Source organism: Nerophis lumbriciformis, linkage group LG18, assembly GCF_033978685.3.
Source record: "Nerophis lumbriciformis linkage group LG18, RoL_Nlum_v2.1, whole genome shotgun sequence".
Classification (NCBI taxonomy): Eukaryota; Metazoa; Chordata; class Actinopteri; order Syngnathiformes; family Syngnathidae; genus Nerophis; species Nerophis lumbriciformis.
In genome coordinates this window covers 22,892,013-22,917,061 of record NC_084565.2, presented here as the reverse complement: position 1 = coordinate 22,917,061, position 25,049 = coordinate 22,892,013, and the positions used below count along the sequence as shown (strand labels likewise).

Genomic DNA, 25,049 nt, shown 5'->3' with positions numbered 1-25,049 from the left:
GCTTCTGAGCGTGTGCCGTAACACGAAACATTGCAACACAAAACGTAACGCAAAACGTTGTAACGTGAAATGTAAACTGAGGACTAGTTATGCAACGATTATAGATGTTGACTGTACAATTAATTATAGTCTGAGTAATAAAATTACAATTTCACAATTGTTATGCAATAATTAATTTCACAACCAAAAAACTTATGAAATCATTCTATAGAAATGTTTATATGTTATTTGTTACTGTCGGACATAACAGTAATCAAATAATAACATTATCGTAACAATACGAAATAAATACAAACAAAAAATATTGTTAATAATAAGCAGTGACAGATTGTTTGGTAAACGTATAGCATGTTCTGTATGTTATAGTTATTTGAATGACTCTTACCATAATATGTTACGTTAACATACCAGGCACGTTCTCAGTTGGTTATTTATGCCTCATATAACGTACACTTATTCAGCCTGTTGTTCACTATTCTTTATTTATTTTAAATTGCCTTTCAAATGTCTATTCTTGGTGTTGGGTTTTATCAAATAAATTTCCCCCAAAAATGCGACTTATACTCCAGTGCGACTTATATATGTTTTTTTCCTTCTTTATTATGCATTTTCGGCAGGTGCGACTTATACTCCGAAAAATACGGTACTTGATAAATCCTCAATCCATCCCTCCATTTATCCAACTCTTTTCTCTCTCGATGTCGCGGGTGGGATGGAGCTAATCCAGCTGCACACTTCCTAAACATTCCTGCCAATTCATTTTACACATTATAAAAATTTTAAGTTTTTTTATTTTAATTTTTTTACATATACCACAATAATATGGTACCGTGGCCTTAATACCGTGAGATTTTGATATTGTTACATCCCTGTAAGGGACACATTATATTTAACTCCCTCCCAACTAAATTCTTCATGAAGTACTTGCCACCAACATAATTTAACTCCGTTATTATGTATTTCCTTTTCTGTGGCGTGTAAAGCTGGGTGGCGACCCCACAAATGCTGCACCATAATGGACGTATTTGTTAGCTTGTCTCAGTCCGACTGATTCGTTCAACGCTGTGTTATTTTGCAGTGACTACAAAAGCAGTACTATTTCTAAGAGGAAAACAAGGGAACTGAGGACTGTGGAGCGGAGTAAAATCTAGCCAGGCTGGCTGTGGATAAAGACCCTAATGTTTGTCCATAATACACAAAATACAAACCCAAAAGTTAAATTGTCATTGCTGGTCTATCTGTGTTGGCCCTGCGATGAGGTGGCGACTTTTCCAGGGTGTACCCTGCCTTCCGCCCGATTGTAGCTGAGATAGGCTCAGCGCACCCCGCAACCCCGAAGGGAATAAGCGGTAGAAAAATGGATGGATGGATGGGTTTCATATTCCCATTTTTTCAAAATAACATGAAACATGGTTCTTTTTAGCTGTATTTAATTGCACTAATGACTGGTTGCTAGTGAGTTACACCATGGCTCATTACCATAAAGCTGTCTATCTTTATATAGACACCCAAAGCACACATACTGTACAGCATACACCCAAAACTGCTCAAAACCAGCCACCAACTGCACTCGTGTGTGAATACATGTTGGCGCAAGCAATTTTGCTTTCACAAACATCCATCTGGTCGAGTTAATTGTGAAATGATGTAACATGCGGCTGTAGCTAAGAGTAAAAGTGGTATAGTAGATGTGGTCCTACCAGGTAGTCATCTGGTCTGATGCCAAACAGCTCTCTGAAGTAGCGGAAGGCCACAGGAGCATACGTTTTAAAGCGGAAGTCCGGGAAGTGGTGGGCTGGGGTGAGGTTGCTCCCTTCACTGCAGTCCACAGACAAATAAAAGGTTATCTAAACATAGTATGTATACGTAAAACCATGTTTCCACAGACCTGGGAAAAAATATGCTTTCCACCACGTAGAAGTCCTGCATCAAAACATCTCTCTCCGGCTTGGAGCTCAGGTTTCCCACAGTGTAGCCGATGCCCAGTTGGATGGCTCCTTTCAGTGCAGAGGATGTTGTCTGTAGGGGATGAGTGTACAAATACCACAATACAGCATATCATATCTGTCATATCTGTGCAAACACAATTTATCCAGCCTGAAAGTGCAAACCTTCTTGTAAGTGGTTTCTCCAGATGCATCCACCCCTCTGTGGCCAATCTTTTTTCCTTGGCCAGGAAGACCTGAGGAGGATGGCATCTGACAAGCAAGAGCAAGTACTAATGAGTTCCAGAACGTATATGTTTATTTCACTAAATATTGAAAACCACCAACATGCTACGGCAACGTCATTCAGTCAGTTTTTCAAAGATAAGCAGGTACTCACTACAAACATGTCATACAATACAAACATGAATGATGCCTAGAAGTGCATTTTATAATATCCCGTTTTGAACACTTAAAACTGCATTCATTCATTTGAATTGTAATTCAATGTGTTCTTTTTTCTTTTTAAAAAAAAATATAATTGGCCAAAAATTTCCGAGAAGGAAGACAGCTTAAAAAAATGTAATAAAAATATATTTGTCAAAGCTGCTAAGATCACTACAGTTATCTTTAAATGCAGAATGTGTTGATTTTTAGTTCCTACAATGAGAGAGGAAACAGAGTTTGGGTTGAACAAAAAAATGCAACAGTTAACGATGACAATTGTAAAAAAAAAATGTTTAAATCAGTTTTTTTTAGATGTAGGTGTGACAAGTTGGACTTTTGGGTTTGGTTTTCTATAATTCTAACTTAATTTCCTGTTTTGTGCTTGTGTTTGATAATTTGATTTTCTGTTCAGCGTATGCGGCAACTTGATCTGTACTTGAGGGTGCTAAGTTTGCGGAATTGGCAACTAGCGTACAATTTGAGTTTGGCTGTGGCTTCTGTTTTATTTGATACTTTGTATCATGTCTTTGCGTCATTGGGTTACAAATCATTGCAGAACGTGACAGAATGATCCAACCTATTATAATTGTATTAGCTTCTGTGCATTTCCTCCGGAACAAAACACAGTTGTCCATCCATCCATCCATCTTCTTCCACTTATCCGAGGTCGGGTCGCGGGGGCAGCAGCCTAAGCAGGGAAGCCCAGACTTCCCTCTCCCAGCCACTTCGTCCAGCTCGTCCTGGGGGATCCCGAGGCGTTCCCAGGCCAGCCGGGAGACATAGTCTTCCCAACGTGTCCTGGGTCTTCCCCGTGGCAAATCAACAGGCGGATCAGTGCGGCGTCTTCAGTAATGCGGACGCTGTATCGATTCGTTGTGGTGAAAAAGGAGCTGAGCCGGAAGGCAAAGCTCTCAATTTACCAGTTGATCTACGTTCCCATCCTCACCTATGGTCATGAGCTTTGGGTTATGACCGAAAGGACAAGATCACGGGTACAAGCGGCCGAAATGAGTTTCCTCCGCCGGGTGGTAGGGCTCTCCCTTAGAGATAGGGTGAGAAGCTCTGCCATCCAGGGGGAGCTCAAAGTAAAGCCGCTGCTCCTACACATCGAGAGGAGCCAGATGAGGTGGTTCGGGCATCTGGTCAGGATGCCACCCGAACGCCTCCCTAGGGAGGTGTTTAGGGCACGTCCGACCGGTAGGAGGCCACGGGGAAGAAGAAGAAGAAGAAAAAAAAACACAGTTGTGTCTTCTGCAAATAATACTAACTTTTAGAGTTTTGTAACTTTACAAATATAGTGTCCTTTGATTCCTGCTTCTTTTCGTGTTTTGTAATTAAATTTCCTCTTGAACACCGTACAACTTGACATGTGCTTGAGTTTGGCTTTCAAGACCATTGGTTTTGCCTTCATTAAAGCATTGGCTTTTTTAGATCTTTTATTCGACTCCTTTTTGAGCACGTTCTTGTTTAAAACCATTCATGGAACGTTTTCATATTGTTTATTTGATACTTTCTACTTTTTGCAAGTCGTGCTGCACCATCCAAACTCAAAGTAATGAATTAATGAGTTGAACAAGTATAATCACATCAATGGGGGATTTGTAGCTTACCTCAGTGATAAAGGCTTTCCTTGCTGCAGCATCTGAAAGCAAGTAAGATGTCATCTTTAATAATCTCTCTCACAATGATGTAAAAATGTTGCCATGTTAAATATATCTCCATTATAAAAATAGGTATTGCCTACAGCATTGCTGGAGGAGGTTTTTCAACAGAATATCATTCAACAATTCTTATCATGTCAGTCTGACTAGTGGGATTGAAATTGAATTTCCAGTCCTGCATGGACACCTGTATAGCTGTTGCATTTGGTAAGATACCCCAACAGAAACTATTATAGTTGTTTTTGCTACAAACAAATTGAAAACCACAAAATCGATAGCAGTTGCTCCAAGATAAACAAGATAAACAATCATTTCAGAGAGGGCTCTTACTTAGCTCGTCTTCAGGGATTCCTGGTATTGATCCAGGCATTAGCGTTGTTAGGCCTATTTTTAATATTCTTAAACCCCCTGAATAATTTGGTGTTTTAACAAAAAATTGCTGAAAAATTCAATAAAAATATGCATGAATATGAGTTTAAATAAATAATAACATAACCTGTCATTATTTACTGTGATTATAAATCATGTTGAGACCCTTTGTCAATACTTATTATCCAATTAAATCCGTTTCAGTCCACATTTTCACTGTAACCTTAACAAGATCGAACCAGACCGCAGCAGCATTAATGCTACTTCAGTGCGTTCACAACACTGCAGGATAGGATGTCTACGTAATTTAGATTTTTTTTATTTTTATTATTTGTCCAGACTCCAATGTGAATGCAAACTGACCCAAATACAGACATGGCGTCATGACGCTGCACGTCCTGCACTGTTTACTGAAGTAAACCCGGAAGCAGACATGCTTCAATTCTAGTTGTTTTATACTGGTGCATATGTGGCAATTTCAGGCATTCTGTGCAATCAAAGTCAACATTGTCTGAACCGCGGAGAACATTATGAAAGAAGATGTCTGCTGTGGGCAGCATGTTGGCGATCAGTAGTGGAACATTGATTGACGTGAGTTCCTAAAACATTATTCTCGCCTGTAATTGTTTATAATTTATTTTGTATCAGACTATTTTGATGACATTTTCATAAGCATCATCATTATTCGCCATTATGCAACCAGAGCGCGGGAGAGTTTACAATGAAGTCGCATCACAACACTAATCGGATTGATTTGTAATATTCATTTTCTACTGCCTGTCCCTCTCAGCATCGTGGGGGGTGCTGGAGCCTATCCCAGCTGCACTCGGGCGGAAGGTGGCGTACACCCTGGACAAGTGCCCACCTCATCCCAGGGCCAAAAACTCATAATAATAATAATAATGTCTATAATATTGCTGACATAAAAATAACTTCCATACTGTATGATTAGCAAAGCACACTACTCCAGCTTTGCAGTATAGGTGTGCTACTTAAACTTGATTGATGTGGTTTAATAGCCTTAGTGTTATTTTAGAGTAGTGTTTTGGGGCTCTGAAGACTCAATGCACTGACAAACTTGTAGTCAAAAAGGTGGAGTTCTATGGGTGTTTTTTGTTTTTAATCACAAATGGCCAGTTTTTGTGATAGTCCATATCATCCATCCCTACTTGAATTTGACGCCTGTGGTCCACATGCCTTAAAATTACCATTACAGTAATAACAGGAAACTAACAGTATTGCTTTTCAAACATTTCAATTTCTTCAGTATTTGCTGTGTTATTCTAATACAGTAACAACAAGTTGTAAACAAAACAAATCTTGCAAGTGCAATAATTCTAAAAGAGGTTGTGCACAGGTCAACTCTGCAGCGCTGTGTAAATTCATTTACACTGCTATCAATCTGTGCAACGTTTCTCTGTTTGCAAGTTGCCAGCTAGCTGTTCAACGCAACAACACTGTCCTTATGTGTTTGGGCCATCTCATGCTTACCAAAGATGACACAAGCTTTTTTACACTTACGCTTTCAACCATTTAGATCAGGGGTCTCAAACTCAATTTAGCTGGGGGCCACTGGATGCAGAAACTGGGTGAGGCTGGGCCGCAAGAAAAGATTTCGGAAAAAAATCTAACATGCACTTTTTAATGAATTCACCTTCTTTGAATGACTATCCCGCCCTAGCAACATACTTGCCAACCCTCACGATTTTTCCTGGAGACTCCCAAATTTCAGTGCCCCTCCCGACAATCTCCCGGGGCAACCATTCCCCCGAATTTGTCCCGATTTTAACCCGGACAACAATATTAAGGGCGTGCCGTGATGGCACTGCCTTTAACGTCCTCTACAACCTGTCGTCGCGTCCGCTTTTTCACCATACAAACAGCGTGCCGGCCCAGTCACATGTTGTATGAGGCTTCTGCAGACACACGTAAGTGACTGCAAGACATACTTGGTCAACAGCCAAACAGGTCACACAGAGAGTGGCCGTATAAACAACTTTATCACTGTTACAAATATGCGCCACACTGTGAACCCACACCAAACAAGAAGGACAAACATTTCGGGAGAACATCTGCACCGTAACACAACATAAACACAACATAACAAATACCCAGAACACCTTGCAGCCCTAACTCTTCCGGGCTAGAATATACACACCAGCTACCACCAAACCCCACCCACCGCAACCGACGCATGGAGGGGAGGGGGGGGGTGTTGATGTGTGGGGCGGCAGGGTTGGGGGTGCGGGATTTGGTGGTAGCGGGGGTGTATATTCTAGCCCGGAAGAGTTAGGGCTGCATGGGATTCTGGGTATTTGTTCTGTTGTGTTTATGTTGTGTTACGCTGCGGATGTTCTCCCGAAATGTGTTTGTCATTCTTGTTGGGTGTGGGTTCACAGTGTGGCGCATATTTGTAACAGTGTTAAACTTGTTTTTACGGCCTCCCTCAGTGTGATCTATGTGGCTGTTGATGAAGTATGTCTTGCAGTCACTTACGTGTGTGTACAGAAGCCAAATTCAACATGTGACTGGGATGGCACGCTGTTTGTACAGGTTGTAGAGGGCGCTAAAGGCAGTGTCATCACGGCACGCCCTTAATATTGTTGTTTGGGTGATAATCGGCAGACATTTGAGAGAATGGTTGCCCTGAAATTCAGTAGTCTCCCGGAAAAATCGGGAGGGTTGGCAAGTATGACGCTGTCAAGCGCCATTCATATAAAACTCGCGGGCCGCACTAACATTACATTTTCATATTAAGGTGCGGGCCGCAAAATAACGTCTCACGGGCCACGTGTCTGAGACCCCTGATTTAGATGTATTCAGTGTTTGTTGTGTAATTCTAATACAGTGCCAAAAAGTTGCAAGCGAAAAGATCTTGGCCTTGGTGGGTAACAGGCATCAAATCTTAAGGCATGTTACAGTGTTAACGGGCAATTTTCATCACAGGCTAATGCATGCAGAACCACACGTCAATGATGATGCACATTAAGGGAATCACATGTTGATTCATGGCACACATGATCTACCATCGTCCTAAAAATGATGGTTGACCTTGCAGCACAAAGCCAACCGGAGAGGCATAGTGTGTGTGTGTGTGTGTGCAAATAAATGTAAATTCTACACGGTGCACTGTAAAAATGACAGCATGCAGAAGCAGAAATGACAAATATGAGAAAAAATTATGTGTGTTGTGTGGGGTGAGGGGGGTGTGAAAGAGAGAGCGAGAGAGAGAGAACAGCAGTGTTTAAAAGTACATTTTAGAATCATTTTGTGAAATCTAAGCCCGGCAATACAGCAGAATATAAAAATAACCTGGACATTCAACCCAGCAGACGGGATTTTATTGTTGGATATCAGTTATGTCACGTATGAGCCATTAAAGCTGCACAATAAAGCTCCTAATTTATGCACGTTTTTTTTGCCCAGCCTTCTATTCTATGACAAAAATACTAGAGTTAGTGCTGAGCGAACCGCAGCAAAATGAGTACTTGTGTTTTTTGCCTGGACTAGCATACATATCTACAAATATAACTGCAGCTTTTAAAATGAAAATGAAAAATAGGATTGGATGCATGGTGTTTTACCCTCCACATGCACACACCCACACACATAGAGATGCATGGAAAATGTATTGTGGAGCAACTGCAGTCAGATGCATAACTGACTGCAGCGTGACCCAGGGCAGCAAATCACAACACTGCTCTCACATAGAAACACAAATAAACCCAGCGAGAAGACATTTTTCAAAACATTCCGTTTTATCATCAAATTTGATACCTGTGTGATTGCACGTGCCCACTTTAGCTTGTTCAATCTTATGTGAATGCATGTGGCATGAGTGATGGAGAGCGAGAAGAAGGAGAGGAAGAAAAGTAGGAGGGTCTGCTCTGCTTTTGCTTGGTCACATGGGAGTCCACGAGAGGCAAAACAAGATAAAGGCTGTATACTCCAAGCTCATGTTGTATGTGGTTCAAGCTCCATCACATTATTAACCTCCTTTGATGCATTTGATCTGGCTCACGGTCCCTAATGTGCAACGCGTGAGCATGAAGGCACCATACTGTAATTACCTCCACTAATCAAGAAAGATTAGCGGAGATGATACATTTTTTCTAGAGATGTCTCATAATGTCGGGCTGCCGATATTATCGGCCGATAAATGCTTTAAAATGTAATATTGTAAATTATCGGTATCGGCTCGGAAATTATCGGTATTGGTTTCAAAAAGTAAAATTTATGATTTTTTAAAACGGCGCTGTACGGAGTGGTGCACGGACATAGGGAGAAGTACGGAGCGCCAATAAACCTTAAAGGCACTGCCTTTGTGTGCCGGTCCAATCACATAATATCTACAGCTTTTCATACACACACAAGTGAATGCAACGCATACTTGGTCAACAGCCATACAGGTCACACTGAGGATGGCCGTATAAACAACTTTAACACTGTTACAAATATGCGCCACACTGTGAACCCACACCAAACAAGAATGACAAACACATTTCATGAAAACATCCGCACCGTAACACAACATAAACACAACAGAACAAATACCCAGAACCCCTTGCAGCACTAACTCTTCCGGGACACTACAATATACACCCCCCGCTACCCCCTAACATACCCCCCCCCCACCTCAACCCCGCCCACCTCAACCTCCTCATGCTCTCTCAGGGAGAGCATGTCCCAAATTCCAAGCTGTTGTTTTGAGGCATGTTAAAAAAAAGAATGCACCTTGTGACTTCAATAATAAATATGGCAGTGCCATGTTGGCATTTTTTTCCTTAACTTGAGTTGATTTATTTTGGAAAAATTTGTTACATTGTTTAATGCATCCAGCGGGCCATGACAACAAAATTAGGCATAATAATGTGTTAATTCCACGACTGTATGTATCGGTTGATATCGGAATCGGTAATTAAGAGTTGGATAATATCGGTATATCGGCAAAAAAGCCATTATCGGACATCTCTAATTTTTTACTAGTCTTTTTTGAGGAAAGTTGAATAATTGTAGGACTTTACAAAAACTATACAGCTGATTTCCACAATACTTGGTAGTAAGGCAGTACACGGGCTAAAGAATAACCCATTAGCTCAGGTCTGGGCAATTAATTGGACTTTAGGGGCCAAATTTAGAGAAAAAAATGTGTCTGGGGGCCGGTACATCTATTTTTAGGAACACTAATACAAAACCTCACAATAATGTCTGATTGAATGCTAAAAACGTTATGACAGACCGCCTTAAAAACCGGAATGGAATTTTAAATGTTTTTACTGAATGAGAATGTACATGAAAATAAAGAATGTGGGATTTACAATATTAACAATGAATGAAAAAACACTGAATATTTACAATATATGAACGTCTCCCCCCTCTCCATCGACATATTTTACAATAAAGCGAAACGCAACGGAAATGCAACAAACACAGCGAAATATGAATGCGAAGAGTAAAAAATAAACTTACCTACAATCTGATGTATCTGATACATCACTAAGCTTTAGAACTTTGTTGTAAAAATGTCCTTTCGCGCATTTCAGGCTGGCCGCTCTGGAAACACTCTGTGGAAACGCTCCCCACCCACACTGCTTGGTGCCTCGTCTGAGCTGCTGTGACCTAGATTACCATAGTAACTAGTATATCATACAAAAGCGCAGTTTCCAACCATTGAAATACTTTGTATAGTTCAAGACTTACGGTAATTTGAAACATCACTGCACATCATAATAGCAGCTACAGTTTCCATCTTAAAGACTTAAAAACATTATTTGGGAATGCATATGGCCCCCGGGCTTTAATTTGCCCAGGTCTGCATTAGCTGAAGATATAGTTAAAAGTGTGCATACAAGTTAGTCTATTGACTATGGCATGACCCCCCCCAAAAGCGGAATATGCTAACATCTTAACTAACATCTTAATTAAGCCGCTGTAGTGTAGGAGCTCTGTGCTCCTGTGTTTCCTCCTTTGTGTTTTTGATGTTTTCTTCCTGTCCCTTTGGGACTGCACGACAAGGGGTGGCACTTCAGTGACTTCTATGCTGCTTTTTGGAGAACTTCTGAGTGTGCCTCGGAGGGAACCATCGCCATGTTTTCACTGGAGACCAGCTGCTGGATCTCTGCCACATCAGAGTCCGCGTTGAAAGACTGGAGGAGATGCGGAGGAAGAGACAAAGCTGAGGAGCTAGCGTTGAGCTTTGGGGTGGACGGGCTTTGCGGTGCCCTGGCTGGATGGGCAGGTGTGGGACGCTTCGGCCTCCCTGGACGGATTCTTGCTCATCAGAATCAGAATCAGTTTTATTGACCAAGTATGTTTTACACACAAGGAATTTGACATGGTACTGTGCTCTCTTTGCTCAATGCAGGAAAAAAAAACAGACGTTGGCCGGGGGCTATAGTGGGCGCCCTAGGCCAGGGTCGGCTCTCTAGGCTGCTTTGTTGGGTCTGTTCCTGTCTTTGGGCTTGCTGCACCCTTTACCAACAGATGATGGCGTTGAGCACCTCAAAACCCACTGCAGTGTATGGGGGTGTGGAAATGGGTATTTTTTGTTTTGTTCTGTTGTTCGTTTATACATGGTGCAATAATATGTGCGCAAATGTATTATCACGGTTCATATTTTTGGGTTTTCGTTTTGTTTTACTTTGTAGCTGTATGTAGAATTGGTGCTGCTGAAGTGGCAGCTGGTTGCATTAGGTCTGTGCTCTTTTAATGTACCGGTATTAAAGTCCCTTGTGTTCTTTATTGTTTCCCTCTTGTTTCTTAACCAAGATGGCGCTGCAGATGGCAGCCACAGTACTGCGCTCTCTCGTAACTGTTGCGTTTTCCGTCATTTCTTACATTGAACAAAGAGAACACAAATTCCTTACTTCCTTAAACATACTTGGCCAATAAAGCCGATTCTGATTCTTTCTGATCTTACATTATCCAACTACAACCAAGATCTAGCCCCTGTGTCAACATCGACCAAGAAGTAGTAGCGCTCTAACTAAAACAACAAAATGGGAAATCACAATAGATAAATCAGTTTTGTTACGTTGTCTTTATTTTTAGTTTTTAGCAGGGTTACGCAAAAACTCAACGGTTTAAATCGTGCGATATAGGATTTACGTAAACACCAACAACACAAGAGCACTACACACCATGAAAGTCATCGTCTTGGAAGAGTTTGATAATCTTTAAACTATATTTGACAAACTTCCTTGTTTTCTCGATATTATGAATTGGATATTTTTTGGCATACATTATTTTTGAAGGTCACATTTTTAACCCCCTTTTGGAGTATGCCTGGAACAGTCTGTTTTGGGGGGCTGTTTTTTTAAATACAAATTAACCCCTCTACTCCCTCCGCCTATGTACGGTCGAAATATGTATCTTGAAGATGAACACCACTCCTATTTTTTGTAGACGCGGTCCAAATAAACTTCACTGTATGTTGCACTTCGCTGTTATTGTGCCCTTGTCACGATTAAATGAAAATAATCCCGTATCTACATTTTTATGTGGTAAGCCTAACACAGCTCGATTAAAAACTTCACATGAGCTCACTGTAAGTAGAGTAACGTTACACTGACAGCCAATTTTACACAAAATAAACAGTTATGACTGATAATTTCTAACTCATAAATTAGTAGTAATGTTGCAATTGCACCTTCTTTCAGCAGCAGTTTAGCAGCAATTCTAATCGCATACTGGCAGTTTGGTGTAAAATGTCATGCACAAATGAACACAAAAGTATATTTCTTTTTTAGACATCAGAGCTAAACGGTCATGGCTACAGTCAAATAGCGTTTAGAGGCATACAAAACTTCTTGCAAGCGAACATCCAAATGCATGAACCTTGAAAACAATTAAATTGTAACAACACTTATAGGAAAAATAATCATACGTCCCCTTTAAGAATAGATTAATATCAACTGGATTTATAGTATTAAAATGGAGTAGAGCTGAAACGATTCCTCGAGTAACTCCAGTAATTCGATTACAAAATATATTCGAGGAATTTTCGCTGCCTCGAGGCGTCGTTAAGGTTTTTTTAATGTATTTTTTTTTACGGAATTTTGCCTCGTTTAAGTTAAAGTTAAAGTTAAAGTACCAATGATTGTCACACACACACTAGGTGTGGTGAGATTTGTCCTCTGCCTTTGACCCACCCCCTTGTTCACCCCCTGGGAGGTGAGGGGAGTAGTGGGAAGCAGCGGTGGTCGCGCCCGGGAATCATTTTGGTGATTTAACCCCCAATTCCAACCCTTCATGCTGAGCAGGGAGGTAACGGGTCCCATTTTTATAGTCTTTGGTATGACTCGGCCGGGGTTTGAACTCACGACCTACCGATCTCAGGGCAGACACTCTAACCACAAGACCATTGAGCAGGTCAGGTTTAGTAGTCAAAGCTCACGTTTCGGCGTAAGTTTCACGTTTGTGTCTTTAAAACGCAGACTTTTACAAACGCTGGCCAAAGTGTAGCGTTCCAAAACTCTCCGCTTAGCGTATGCGTGTACACGGCACACACGGAGACTTGTGATGACGTCGCGGTTGGGTTAGGGTTAGGGTTAGGGTTAGGGTAACCCTAACCCTAACCCTAACCCTCTAACCCTAACCCTAACCCGCGCTGTCATTTCCAAGCTCAACAACACTGCCTTGCTGTCCTTAAACATTCTATAAGATGACTTATGTTTCAACGTAAACATGCTGCTCTTTTCACTCAACATTAATAAAAAGACACGTCAAAATGGGCTTTGCGACACTCCTTATGACAGTCAGCGGATTTGGATACGATCGCTGTGGAACTTCCACCTGATGGGACAAACTTTGACAGGCAAGACATTTTGCTTTGTGTCATAAGAAAGATGCCACATCATCTTATGTTTTTAGTCCTCGTGTAATGAGAAATCATGAAGTTAACTTACGTGTCTTGCTTCAATGAGCCGGGTGCGACCGTGCTCGCGCGTAAAAAGCGACCAAGCAACTAAAAAAAACAATGTAGCGTCTTCCATGTAGTGAGTACTGATGTTAAAGACAACATACCCTTCATTACACATGTACCATATCACTATATTCATGACTAAATGTTTTATAATTCCATGAGAGTTTTGCAGCAGCACACGCACGTCCGTGTGCTTTATATAGAAACTTAAACATGCAAAATGGTTTCCTTGGCTTGTTAGTGCGTGCTGATTTTAGAAATAATGTACACTTTACTGCACATGTAATACATCACCATGTTATAATTCTATGAGTGTTGGGTTTCAGCAGCACAGGTGTGCATTCGCTCTTTAATAATGTTCCCAGGATTCTGTGTGTACGTGCAGGCAGGTTTTAAAGATAATGTACATGTCATTGTACGTGTAGTATATCAAAATAAACATAATAGGAGGTGTAATGCTGCACCACGTCAGATAATGCTGCTTTTTTCAGGCTTCTGATTGGACAAAGTGTGCATGACAGCAAGTGTATGTGTTTGTGTGTAGACATAGACACTTTTGAAACTACACTTGTGTGGATGGAGATTGTTTTAACCCCAAATATGTGTTTTTGAAACTCCGTGTTCGTGTGGACATGGCCTTAAAGGCACTACCTAATCTACTTTTTATGTTTCATATAATGAAAACTGTTCTTGTTTTATTTTTGATACTAAGAATATAGTTTTATTTTAACTTTCTCAGGGAATATTAATTTTGAACTAATTTTATATGTGTGTTTTCACCTCAAACATGTTATGATGGCAAAATGAACATTGATTACTATTTTGCATGCAAAGAATGCAATGAACTGTATTACATTCTTAAAATTTAAAACTGTTGTCGTCATTATTAAGTGGTTTGTCAATTTTATATTGTTTATGTATTGTTGGCAGGTTGAAAACAGCTCAGCGGATTTGCGTGGAGAAACCACCTTTTAAAAGGCACCGTATAATAATCATAAAAACGCATGAGAGACAAGAACTTTGTTTATGCGGTCACACCACACAGCACATACGGCTGTGAGCGCACCTGTTTTTATAAGCACACACAAATTGGCACAATCAACTACGGACGCATTTCAGCTGTGCGTGTCAGCCTTCAATAATGAAAACAGGCGTTTAGGAAATAAAAGACAATTAGGCCAAACGCAATAATTGAGGGCACATCTCAATATGTATAATTAAACCTTAAGCAAAAATATTGCTACGGCCCAGCTGCACAAAATAATAATATAAATCCATTTAATAAAGTCAAAAGACAAATAAGGCAACAAGAAAAGTATCCCACACTTCTCTTTTGTACAGTAAATTTGTACAGCTGATATGGGCATATACATCAACAATATGATTTCCCTGAGAAACTGGACAGGACCAAAAAAAAAAAAAAAAAAAAATTCAGCAAAAATATGATTTATTCGATTACCTGATTAATTGATCAGGATATTCGATAGAATACTTGATTACTAAAATATTCGATAGCTGCAGCTCTAAAATATAATATGGGTTTTTAGATGGAGTTCTATTTGAAAGATTCATCTTCAGTTTCAATTTTAAGTTACAGACCCATCCTTCCATCCATTTTCTATCGCTTAACCCTCTCGGGATGGCGAGGGGCTGGAGCCTATCCCAGCTGCATTCGGGACAAGTCATGACACCAACTCATCGCAGCGCCAACATAGACAGACAGACAACCATTCAACAATCACATTCTAGAGCAAATTGTGTTGCCAATTAACCTATCACTCATTAACTGAAATGTAAAAACAACACTAAAATCATACAGTGCAAGCCAAGCTGAGCCCCATCTAACCAATGCTCCCCTTGGTATTATTGACTCTTGATTTACACAACATGCGAGGCGGGTCAAAGCTGTGCCGTCCTCTGCTGTCAGACCACATCACACCCTTTGCATCATACACTACTGAGCGAGTCAGCCTTTCTTCCATCATGGCCAATGGCGTCAGGCAAGCAAATCAGGCCGACTAAAAACATTGAAATAAATAGGTGCTAATCTTGAGGCGCACACTCACTAATTTAGTGGTTCTCAATTATTTTCTGTCATTCCCCCGCGTGAGACATATTTTTTTTCAAGCTCCCCAACCCCTGAATTTAAATACTATTGAGTGAGGTTGGTTGGGCAGCACGGTGGAAGAGGAGTTAGTGCGTTTGCCTCACAATACGAAGGTCCTAGGTTTGATCCTGCGCTCGGGATCTTTCTGTGTGGAGTTTGCATGTTCTCCCCGTGACTGCGTGGGTTCCCTCCGGGTACTCTGGCTTCCTACCACTTCCAAAGACATGCACTTGGGGATAGGTTGATTGGCAACACTAAATTGACCCTAGTGTGTGAATGTGAGTGTGAATGTTGTCTGTCTATCTGTGTTGGCCCTGTGATGAGGTGGCGACTTGTCCAGGGTGTACCCCCCCCGACCACGAAAGGAATAAGCGGTAGAAAAAATGGATGGATGGATGGATGAGTGAGGTTGATCATATTTACCTCTGACCCAATGTTATGTAATTGTTGCCATTGTTTTTTTGTTAGTTGGCGAAGTAACTCAAAAAGTATGGGCAGATTTTCATGACATTTTCAGAAAATGATTAAGAACAACTTATCAGATTTTGGGCCTGATCTGGATCTACTTCATTTACTATATCACCTTACATTTACGCGTCTTTATGTGTGAGTGTGTGTACGCTAGTGTCCCACAGGGACAAAGATAGAGACAGACGAGGGTTTACTTTGCTTATTTAATTCCGCTATAGATAGCTTAAAAAGTTGTGGGCATTTTTTTCATCAACCTTTCAGGATTGTCAGAAATGGGATAAGCAACAAGTGATTATGTTTTGGGGCTGATGCAGATTATCGTCAGGATTCAGGACTTTTTTACTGTTTGGAGATTGAAGATAAGAGCTATGGCCTGGCAGAAGTCTGCCCTCTCCGAGGGCTTTTCTTGTTCTTATTTTCTAGTTTTTTTTATCACTTCTACAGTTTACAGTATGTGTCAAGTAAGTTGTTGACTAGCACTTTCTCCAAATAAAGAGTTTATTTTACTTGATATTATTATATACCCTCATAACTTACTGCACAGGTGCAGTAAGTAATGAAGCTCCCCCAGGGCTGCGTCCTGAGTCCGCTGCTGTTCACATTGATGACCCATGACTGCTGCGCCAGGTCCACTACTAACCACATTGTGAAGTATGCGGACGACACGACAGTAGTAGGCCTCATCCGTGACAACAACGACATGGACTACAGGGAGGAGGTGAAACATCTGGTTGACTGGTGCAGAACCTACAACCTGGTCCTGATCGTCGACAAGACCAAGGAGATCATTGTTGACTTCAGGAGGCACCAGTCCAGCCACACTCCACTCTTCGTCAACGGCACAGCAGTGGAGATCATAAGCAACACCAAGTTCCTGGGGGTGCAGATAACTGACAATATGACCTGGTCTCTACACACTCTTGTCGGATGAAAAGAGCACCGCTCCCTCCCCCCATTCTCATCACATTCTACAGAGGCACTATAGAGAGCCTACTGACCAACTGCATCTCTGTCTGGACTAGAGCCTGCAGTGCCTCAGACTGGAAGTCTCTGCAGAGAGTGGTGAGGACGGCGGAAAAGATCATCAGTACTCCTCTTCCTCCTATCCAAGAAATCGCAAAAAGCTGCTGCCTGACCAGGGCTCAGAAAATCTGTAGAGACTCCTCCCACCCCCACCAAGGACTGTTTTCACTGCTGGACTCTTGTAAGAGGTTCCCCAGCCTCCGTAGCAGAACCTCCAAGTTCTGTAACAGTTTCTTCCCTCAGGCCATCAGACTCTCGAACGCATCAAAATAATCCGGATTAACTCGCTGGAATATAAAGATAATATAACATAAAACCATAAACGTGGATGCATATGAAAAAGTGCCATATATTTATCTGTACAGTAATCTATTTATTTATATCTGCACATTATTGCTCTTTTATCCTGCACTACAACTAGCTAATGCAACGGAATTTTGTTCTTATCTGTACTGTAAAGTTCAAATTTGAATGACACTAAAAGGAAGTCTAAATCTAAGTCTCAGGTGTCAAACTCGCCCGGGGCTCGTCACGTCATTTGATGTGGCCCACGACAGCCTGTAAAATAAATGCCTCAATAAAGCACTTCGTCTTTAATACTAAAATTTAGGGGTGTCCAAACTTTTTCCAACAAGGACCATATACTAAAAAATAAAAAACGTGGGGCGCCACTTTGATACAGTTTGTACACATGTTCTGTTTTTAAATTTTAGATGTTAAATATTGGGTGGCAGATTACTTATTAAAGTTTAACCAGGACACAACTGAAGTTTAGTCCTTGACGCTCAGGCTCTGAGAGAGAAGCACAGAGCGAAACTACAAGCATTGTCTTGGATTCCATCACTTTGGACACTTTTTGACAGAAACATTACAAGTACCGCATTTATTTGCATATCTGCTTGTGACCCTGACTTATGATTACAAAGCAAGTTATTCATCAATTTGTACAATAAATATAATCAAATGCATACTTTAATTATACAATAACATTTATATATATTTACTCGTACAAGTGGAACTCTAAGGGTAACTGTAACTGCGATTTGGCCTCAAATGAAAACGACTTATGGAATTTACCAACGACTATGGATACCTTGTCATATTTCCTGGTCAACTTGTTGATTCATTTGAGAACTGCTGCCACCTATAGCTGGAGGTTTGTTTATTGTTGAACCATGCTAATACTGGCTAAACCCCAGACGGGCTCGCCCCACTGTTTGGGAAACATTGCACTAATTTGTGCCATGCTTGAGAACAAGTCTGGCTCCCCACTGCCACCTTGCACAATAGAAATATAAAAAAGACGAGAAAGTTGCAGTAATACAGCATTGTGTGATTAAGTAATGGATGCACAAACATGCCAAAGCACAGATTATGTAGAGCAGTAAGCTCAGGAACGTCTAGCTGTTTTTGGTAGTCACACTCGTTTCTCAAAGGAAAGCTGAAAACAGCTCAGTCCTCAAGGCCAAAGGACGCACGGGCAGCCTCTTATGCAAGTTCACTATATTTTTTAATTTCCAAGTCATCAGCTCAGAACCAAGTTTACTGATCCTTGCTGATCCCCCCAAAATTGGGGAAGGCTGTTCGCCAAGAGAGAGAAAATGCCCTTTTAGAGGCATAGGAAAGGAGCATGAAGGGTGGACACTCACTGGGGTAAAAGCGGGTGAGGGAGCAGCTGGTGTTGTTGGAAAGAGCAACATCTCGGACCAGTTTGAGTCAGTACAGTAAGCAGCTAAAACTGCAAACACATACCTGCCGAGATCACACTTCCAGGTAATGCTTTTGATGACCACAACACCTACACCTGTACAATCTGATAAAATCCAAAACAAAAGCTGCATTAAAAAATCTGCCGACTCATGATCCATATTTGACAACATTTACAGATGTCATTGTAAACATCTAGGAATGTGAATCTTAGTGCAACAACTCACAGTTAAATTCGATTCTAATTTGTGGAGTGACAATTCCATTCATAATTGATTGTCCATTCAAACTGATTCTCGCAATATATTATTTCACATGTACCGTATTTTTCGGAGTATAAGTCGCTCCGGAGTATAAATCGCACCGGCCGAAAATGCATGATAAAAAAGGAAAAAAACATATATAAGTCGCACTGGAGTATAAGTCGCATTTTCTGGGGACATTTATTTGATAAAACCCAACACCAAGAATAGAAATTTGAAAGGCAATTTATAATAAATAAAGAATAGTGAACAACAGCCTGAATAAGTGTACGTTATATGAGGCATAAATAACCAACTGAGAACGTGCCTGGTATGTTAACGTAACATATTATGGTAAGAGTCATTCAAATAACTATAACATATAGAACATGCTATACGTTTACCAAACAATCTGTCACTCCTAATCGCTAAATCCCATGAAATCTTATACGTCTAGTCCAGTGGTTCTTAACCTGGGTTCGATCGAACCCTAGGGGTTCGGTGAGTTGGGCTCAGGGGTTCGGCGGAGGTCAAGACACACCCGACTCATCGTGTAAATAAAAACTTCTCCCTATCTGCATATTACGGATATGGCAACAGCAGAAGTCACACTGATTTGCAGGTGTGTAATTTGTTGTGAGGTTATGCACTGTGTTGGTTTTGTTCTTTGAACAAGGTGATGTTCATGCACGGTACATTTTGTGCACCAGTAAAAAAACATGGTAACACTTTAGTATGGGGAACATATTCACCATCAATTAGTTGCTTATTAACATGCAAATTAGTAACATATTGGCTCTTAACTAGTCATTATTAAGTACTTTTTAATGCCTTATTTGGCATGGCCTTATTATAACCCTAACCCTCTAACCCTGGCCCTAACCCTCTAACCCTAACACTAACCAAATAACTCTAAATTAAGTCTTTGTTACTTAGAATATGTTCCCCATACTAAAGTGTTACCAAAAACATATAACTTTGTCTTGAATTTGAAAAAAAAAAAACATTTTATTTTTCACTAAAGAAGGGTTCGGTGAATGCGCATATGAAACTGGTGGGGTTCGGTACCTCCAACAAGATTAAGAACTACTGGTCTAGTCTCTTAGATGAATGAGCTAAATAATATTATTTGATATTTTATGGTAATGTGTTAATAATTTCACACATAAGTCGCTCCTGAGTATAAGTCGCACCCCCGGCCAAACTATGAAAAAAAACTGCAACTTATAGTCCGAAAAATACGGTAAATCATATTAAAATATTGTCAAAACAGGTTATAGGTAAAACAAAGTACCGTATTTTCCGTACTATAAGGCGCACCTAAAAACCTCCAAATTTTCTCAAAAGCTGACAGTGCGCTTATAATCAGGTGCGCCTTATATATGGACCAATATTGAGCCACAACAAACCTAAACTTCATTTTCATAAAGTTTAGGTCTCGCAACTACGGTAAGCAGCCGCCAACTTCTTTTTCCCTCTTCTTCTACAGTAAGCAGCTGCCCCCGTAGAAGAAGAAGAAGCGCGCGGTGCATGCTGGGATATATGACTGCTCGAGGCGTGCCGTTTTGATTTCCCATTATGTAAAGACCCCAAAATGGCTCCTACTAAGAGACACGCTTACGACTCAGAGTTTAAACTTAAGACGATCAGTCACGCAATAGAACACGGGACTAGAGCAGCAGCGACACGGACTCCATTAATGACGACTTCGACGAGACGGAGCCGGGCATGTTGGATGCCGTATCCGCCCAACTGTTTAATTCAGACACTGAAGAAGAAGAATTCGAGGGATTCGTTGATGAGGAATAACTTCATAAAGTGAGCTTTACATGTTTATTTTGTGTGTTGTGTTGTGTGACAATAACGTTTGAGCAACGTTGAGTTATTGATATTGTTATTGCTCTGCACTATTTCGAGTGTTACTATATTGTGATTGCACTAACGTTTGATTTACCGTAACAGTATCACTGTTTTTTACGTGTTTATTGAATCAGGGAAAAGTTCCGCTCCACTATGTGATATAAATGTTGCACTACATGTTATACCTTGCTGTTGTTAAAAGATAAACAAAACACCACGTCACAGACTTTACCTCGGGGAAAATAAAACAGCTGTTTATTCATTTTGGGAGAGAACAGAGTTGTCAGAACGCTGGTTTGTAATCTATTAATAAAGTTTAACTGACCTATCTGACTGTTTTGTTAACATTCCCTTGAACGCAGCTCCATCTAATGGATGCATAGGTGCGCCTTATATATGAACAAAGTTTTGAAATATGCCATTCATTGAAGGTGCGCCTTATAATCCGGTGTGCCTTAAAGTGCGGAAAATACGGTAGTTAAATACAACATCATGCTGCCAAATTTCACAGTTTATTCCTTAGCTCACAGTTGTGTTGTCTGATATGGCCAAAAATATATATCCCAATATAGGTAATTTGATATCCCGATAACAATTGATATCACGATATAGCAGTTTTTCCCCTTGAAATTATATACACACTAGTGCAGGGTTTCCTCATAATGTAATTGAATGTCATTTTTATTACCGCCACATCTTGAAAATGTTTTGTTTTTTTTAACTTAAAAACAAAATGAAAGTAATACTACACAATACGAAGGTCCTAGGTTTGATCCCCGGGCTCGGGGTCTTTCTGTGTGGAGTTTGCATGTTCTCCCCGTGACTGCGTGGGTTCCCTCCGGGTACTCTGGCTTCCTCCCACCTCCAAAAACATGCACCTGGGGATAGGTTGATTGGCAACACTGAATTGGCCCTAGTGTGTGAATGTGAGTGTGAATGTTGTCTGTCTATCTGTGTTGGCCCTGCGATGAGATGAGGTGGCGACTTGTCTAAGGTGTACCCCGCCTTCCGCCCGAATGCAGCTGAGATAGGCTCAGATAGCCTTGGTAATGGTTATATGCAGTAAAACTTTTCATGAACTCAACTGACGTTAACGTGCGTTCCTAAATTTTGTGTTGGATGTTTTAGATGAAGAGAGCGGTTTAGTTTTATGTTATGGTTTGGTTCAAACAAATAAAAACTAAGGTTTTGGGTATTGTTTTTCTCTAAACCAGTGGTTCGTAACCTTGTTGGAGGTACCAAACCCCACCAGTTACATATGCGCATTCACCGAACCCGAACCGTAATCATAAAATGATGTTATTATATTAAAGAAATACTAATAAAGATATATTTTACAAACGGAAAGTTACAGGAATGGACACATGATTCCATGTTTACATCTCATTGTGCAACGTGTGAATGTTTTAGTGGGAACTAAATGCGATATCTGAAAGGGGTACACATTATTTCCAAAGCAAGACTCCCGCCCAGACATATAATACTAGTACACAGCTCATGAAAAACAATATGTTATAGTCAGTGTAAATGGGCCAAAATAATCTCATGGAAATGACTGCTGTCATTTGATTACAATAATAAAACATTTAACTTGTTATTTAGTCAGGTTTGGGACAGGTGTGCTGCAAGTGTAACCACAGTGCATGTGCACGTTTGACGTCGCTCACATGTGCTCCACTGAATGCTCAAGGAGTTTTTGTGTTTGCACATATGGAAAATTAGAGGGAACATTGTTTGGGGGCATCCATAATACGCCGACAGGCTTTTGTTTACACGATGAGTCGGGTGTGTCTTGACCTCCGCGGCGGAGGCTCTGCCGAACCCCTGAGGTCGACTCACCGAACCCCGAGGGTTCGATCGAACCCAGGTTAAGAACCACTGCTCTAAACGCATACATTTGTCTAAATATGGCCAAGGACACACATTTTTGTGGACGTCGTCTTCATCGTCCACAGAATTCCTGACATTTTTTGTCTTTTTTAGTCATCCCTCTGTCTCTGACTGCATTGTCGTCATGTGATATGACTGCGTGTCTGTTATAAAGTTAAAGTTAAAGTTAAAGTACCAATGATTGTCACACACACTATGTGTGGCGAGATTATTCTCTGCATTTGACCCATCACCCTTGATCACCCCCTGGGAGGTGAGGGGAGCAGTGGGCAGCAGCGGTGGCCGCGCCCGGGAATCATTTTGGTGATTTAACCCCCAATTCCAACCCTTGATGCCGAGTGCCAAGCAGGGAGGTAATGGGTCCCATTTTTATAGTCTTTGGTATGACTCGGCCGGGGTTTGAACTCACAACCTACCGATCTCAGGGCGGACACTCTAACCACTAGGCCACTGAGTAGGTTGGCCACTGAGTAGGTTGTTATGATTTTGCTTTCTGGTTTTGATGCCCCACCTTATCTTGCCTCTGAATGGCCACTCTGTAATGTTACGAACACCAACCAATCATAATGGATTTTCTCCATAAGTATGGATATTCTCATTCATCCAGGTCATTGTATTTTCTCCATATTTCTTTGGCCTGGATTCCCAGTCCATTTTCTCTCTTCGAGCGTGTAAGCTACAAGCAACGTGGGTCTCAAATAGCTAAGCTACAGTAAAAGCTATTTGTTCAAAAAGTAGCAAAGCTACTGCTAAGCTACTGGGAAATGTAGTTAGGCTACGTAGCTTAGCTACATGTAGTTTATTACTGCCCGTCACTGCTCAGGTGAGTGACCTTTTTTTCCGTGTTTGAAGCGAGTAAGAAATGCAAGACTCAAAAGTTCTGGTTGGCGAACATGTCTGTTACTCAAATACCAGTGACAGCAGAGAAAAAACAACAACCTCAGCCTCTAGTGGTTACGTAATCGCACTAATTAAAACATCAATGTCAATTTGATGACGATTAATTGTGCACCCGTTATGTCTACACATATGAAACTAGACATGGTATCTGTCATTTCTCAGTGTCTGCAGAACTGCGAGTCATAGACCGTGCCTTTGGACAACAACTCATGCAGGCTTGTTAAGACTTTGTTTTTCTTTTCATCACTACATGGTTTTGAGGTAACGTTAGTACTTGGTCGCATTTTAACACCAATTCTGTACCGTTTTTCTTGTCGTGTCTTCTAGTGACAGAAGAGAAAAAAGAATAGAGTGGACAGAAACTCCTTGTTGGCGGCATGTTTTGCTGTTTACCCTTGTTTGGTCGGCACCTGACTATTATACCAAACAGAGGAGATCCTTTTCGAGTTTTGTTGGTTTAGCTTTTGTTGTGCTTAAGTGTCTTCTAAAGCAGTTAAAATTATTATACAAATAATAGAGAATTATATGGTATGATAGACATGTTTATGTCGCACTACGGCATACATGGTAATATCGCACAGCACTATATCATGGCCCACGCCTCCACCAAGTATTGTGGTAAACAGGATTAACAGTTTTTACATAATCCTCCTGCACACAAACTGAGAACTCACACTCAAACTAAAAGATATACAATACACACCAGCCTTTGAAAACATAATTACATTTGCTAAGTGACATTCAGAGCACAATGACAAAAGAACTAAGGCATAATCATATATATATATATAAAAGAATACCGCCCCAAAATTTAGATATCTCACTTGCAGTGCCAGACAAACGTTGGAATACGCTTTTTCAATCAATAGCATGTCAAATAGTCCAAACTTTTGACAGGTGCTGTATAGGTCTGCATTGAGCTACAACTGAGAAATAAAATATGAATATTTCAGAAATAATTACCACCTGCTACTAATTAATGCCCCAATTTCTTTGCAGTTAAGGTGACCAAATGCCTTGGCTATGATGAATGCATTTACAGTGCAGACAAACACTGTAGGTGACTATAACCCCACATCCTCCCTGCAGCCAGAAGCAGCCACAGCAGTGTTTTATAAGACGTAAGCAAACTGCGTCATCCTCTACGTTTCTTTCATGACGTCAAATATCTTGGATGAAGATCCCAATCTTATTAGAAGGGACACATCGGGACAAGGCAAATGGAATCACTTTTTGTGCTTCTGGAAGGCCTACTCTACAGCACAACACACAATAAAAGAGCAAAGAATGTTTCCGACATGCTGAACAAGATTGTGTCCGAAAAGGTGAAGAAAGAAACAGAACTTAACCTTTTTTTTTTATTGCTGATAGTTCATTGCTATATTTTATATGCTGACATACACAATATATTGTTTGCCTGTATTTTTAATAGAAAGTATGTTTATATCTTGTGTGAAAAAAGGATGGTGTTGAAAAAATATATAAATCCATCCATTTTCTACCGCTTGTCCCTCTCTGGGTCGC

The 25,049-nt window shown here is 40.7% G+C and overlaps 1 protein-coding gene across 3 annotated transcripts in view; it reads right to left on the bottom strand.

Annotated features, from left to right (window-relative positions):
- Nucleotides 1–25,049, bottom strand: part of pip5k1ca (phosphatidylinositol-4-phosphate 5-kinase, type I, gamma a) — a 92,429-nt gene that overhangs the window by 48,472 nt on the left and 18,908 nt on the right. For all 3 annotated transcript variants that reach the window (XM_061977861.1, XM_061977862.1, XM_061977863.1), the window contains exons 2-5: nucleotides 3,983–4,014; nucleotides 2,112–2,198; nucleotides 1,889–2,019; nucleotides 1,701–1,818 (exon numbers count right to left, since the gene is read on the bottom strand). In XM_061977861.1, the coding sequence (XP_061833845.1) occupies nucleotides 1,701–1,818; nucleotides 1,889–2,019; nucleotides 2,112–2,198; nucleotides 3,983–4,014 (368 nt within the window). The remainder of the gene's footprint in view (nucleotides 1–1,700; nucleotides 1,819–1,888; nucleotides 2,020–2,111; nucleotides 2,199–3,982; nucleotides 4,015–25,049) is intronic.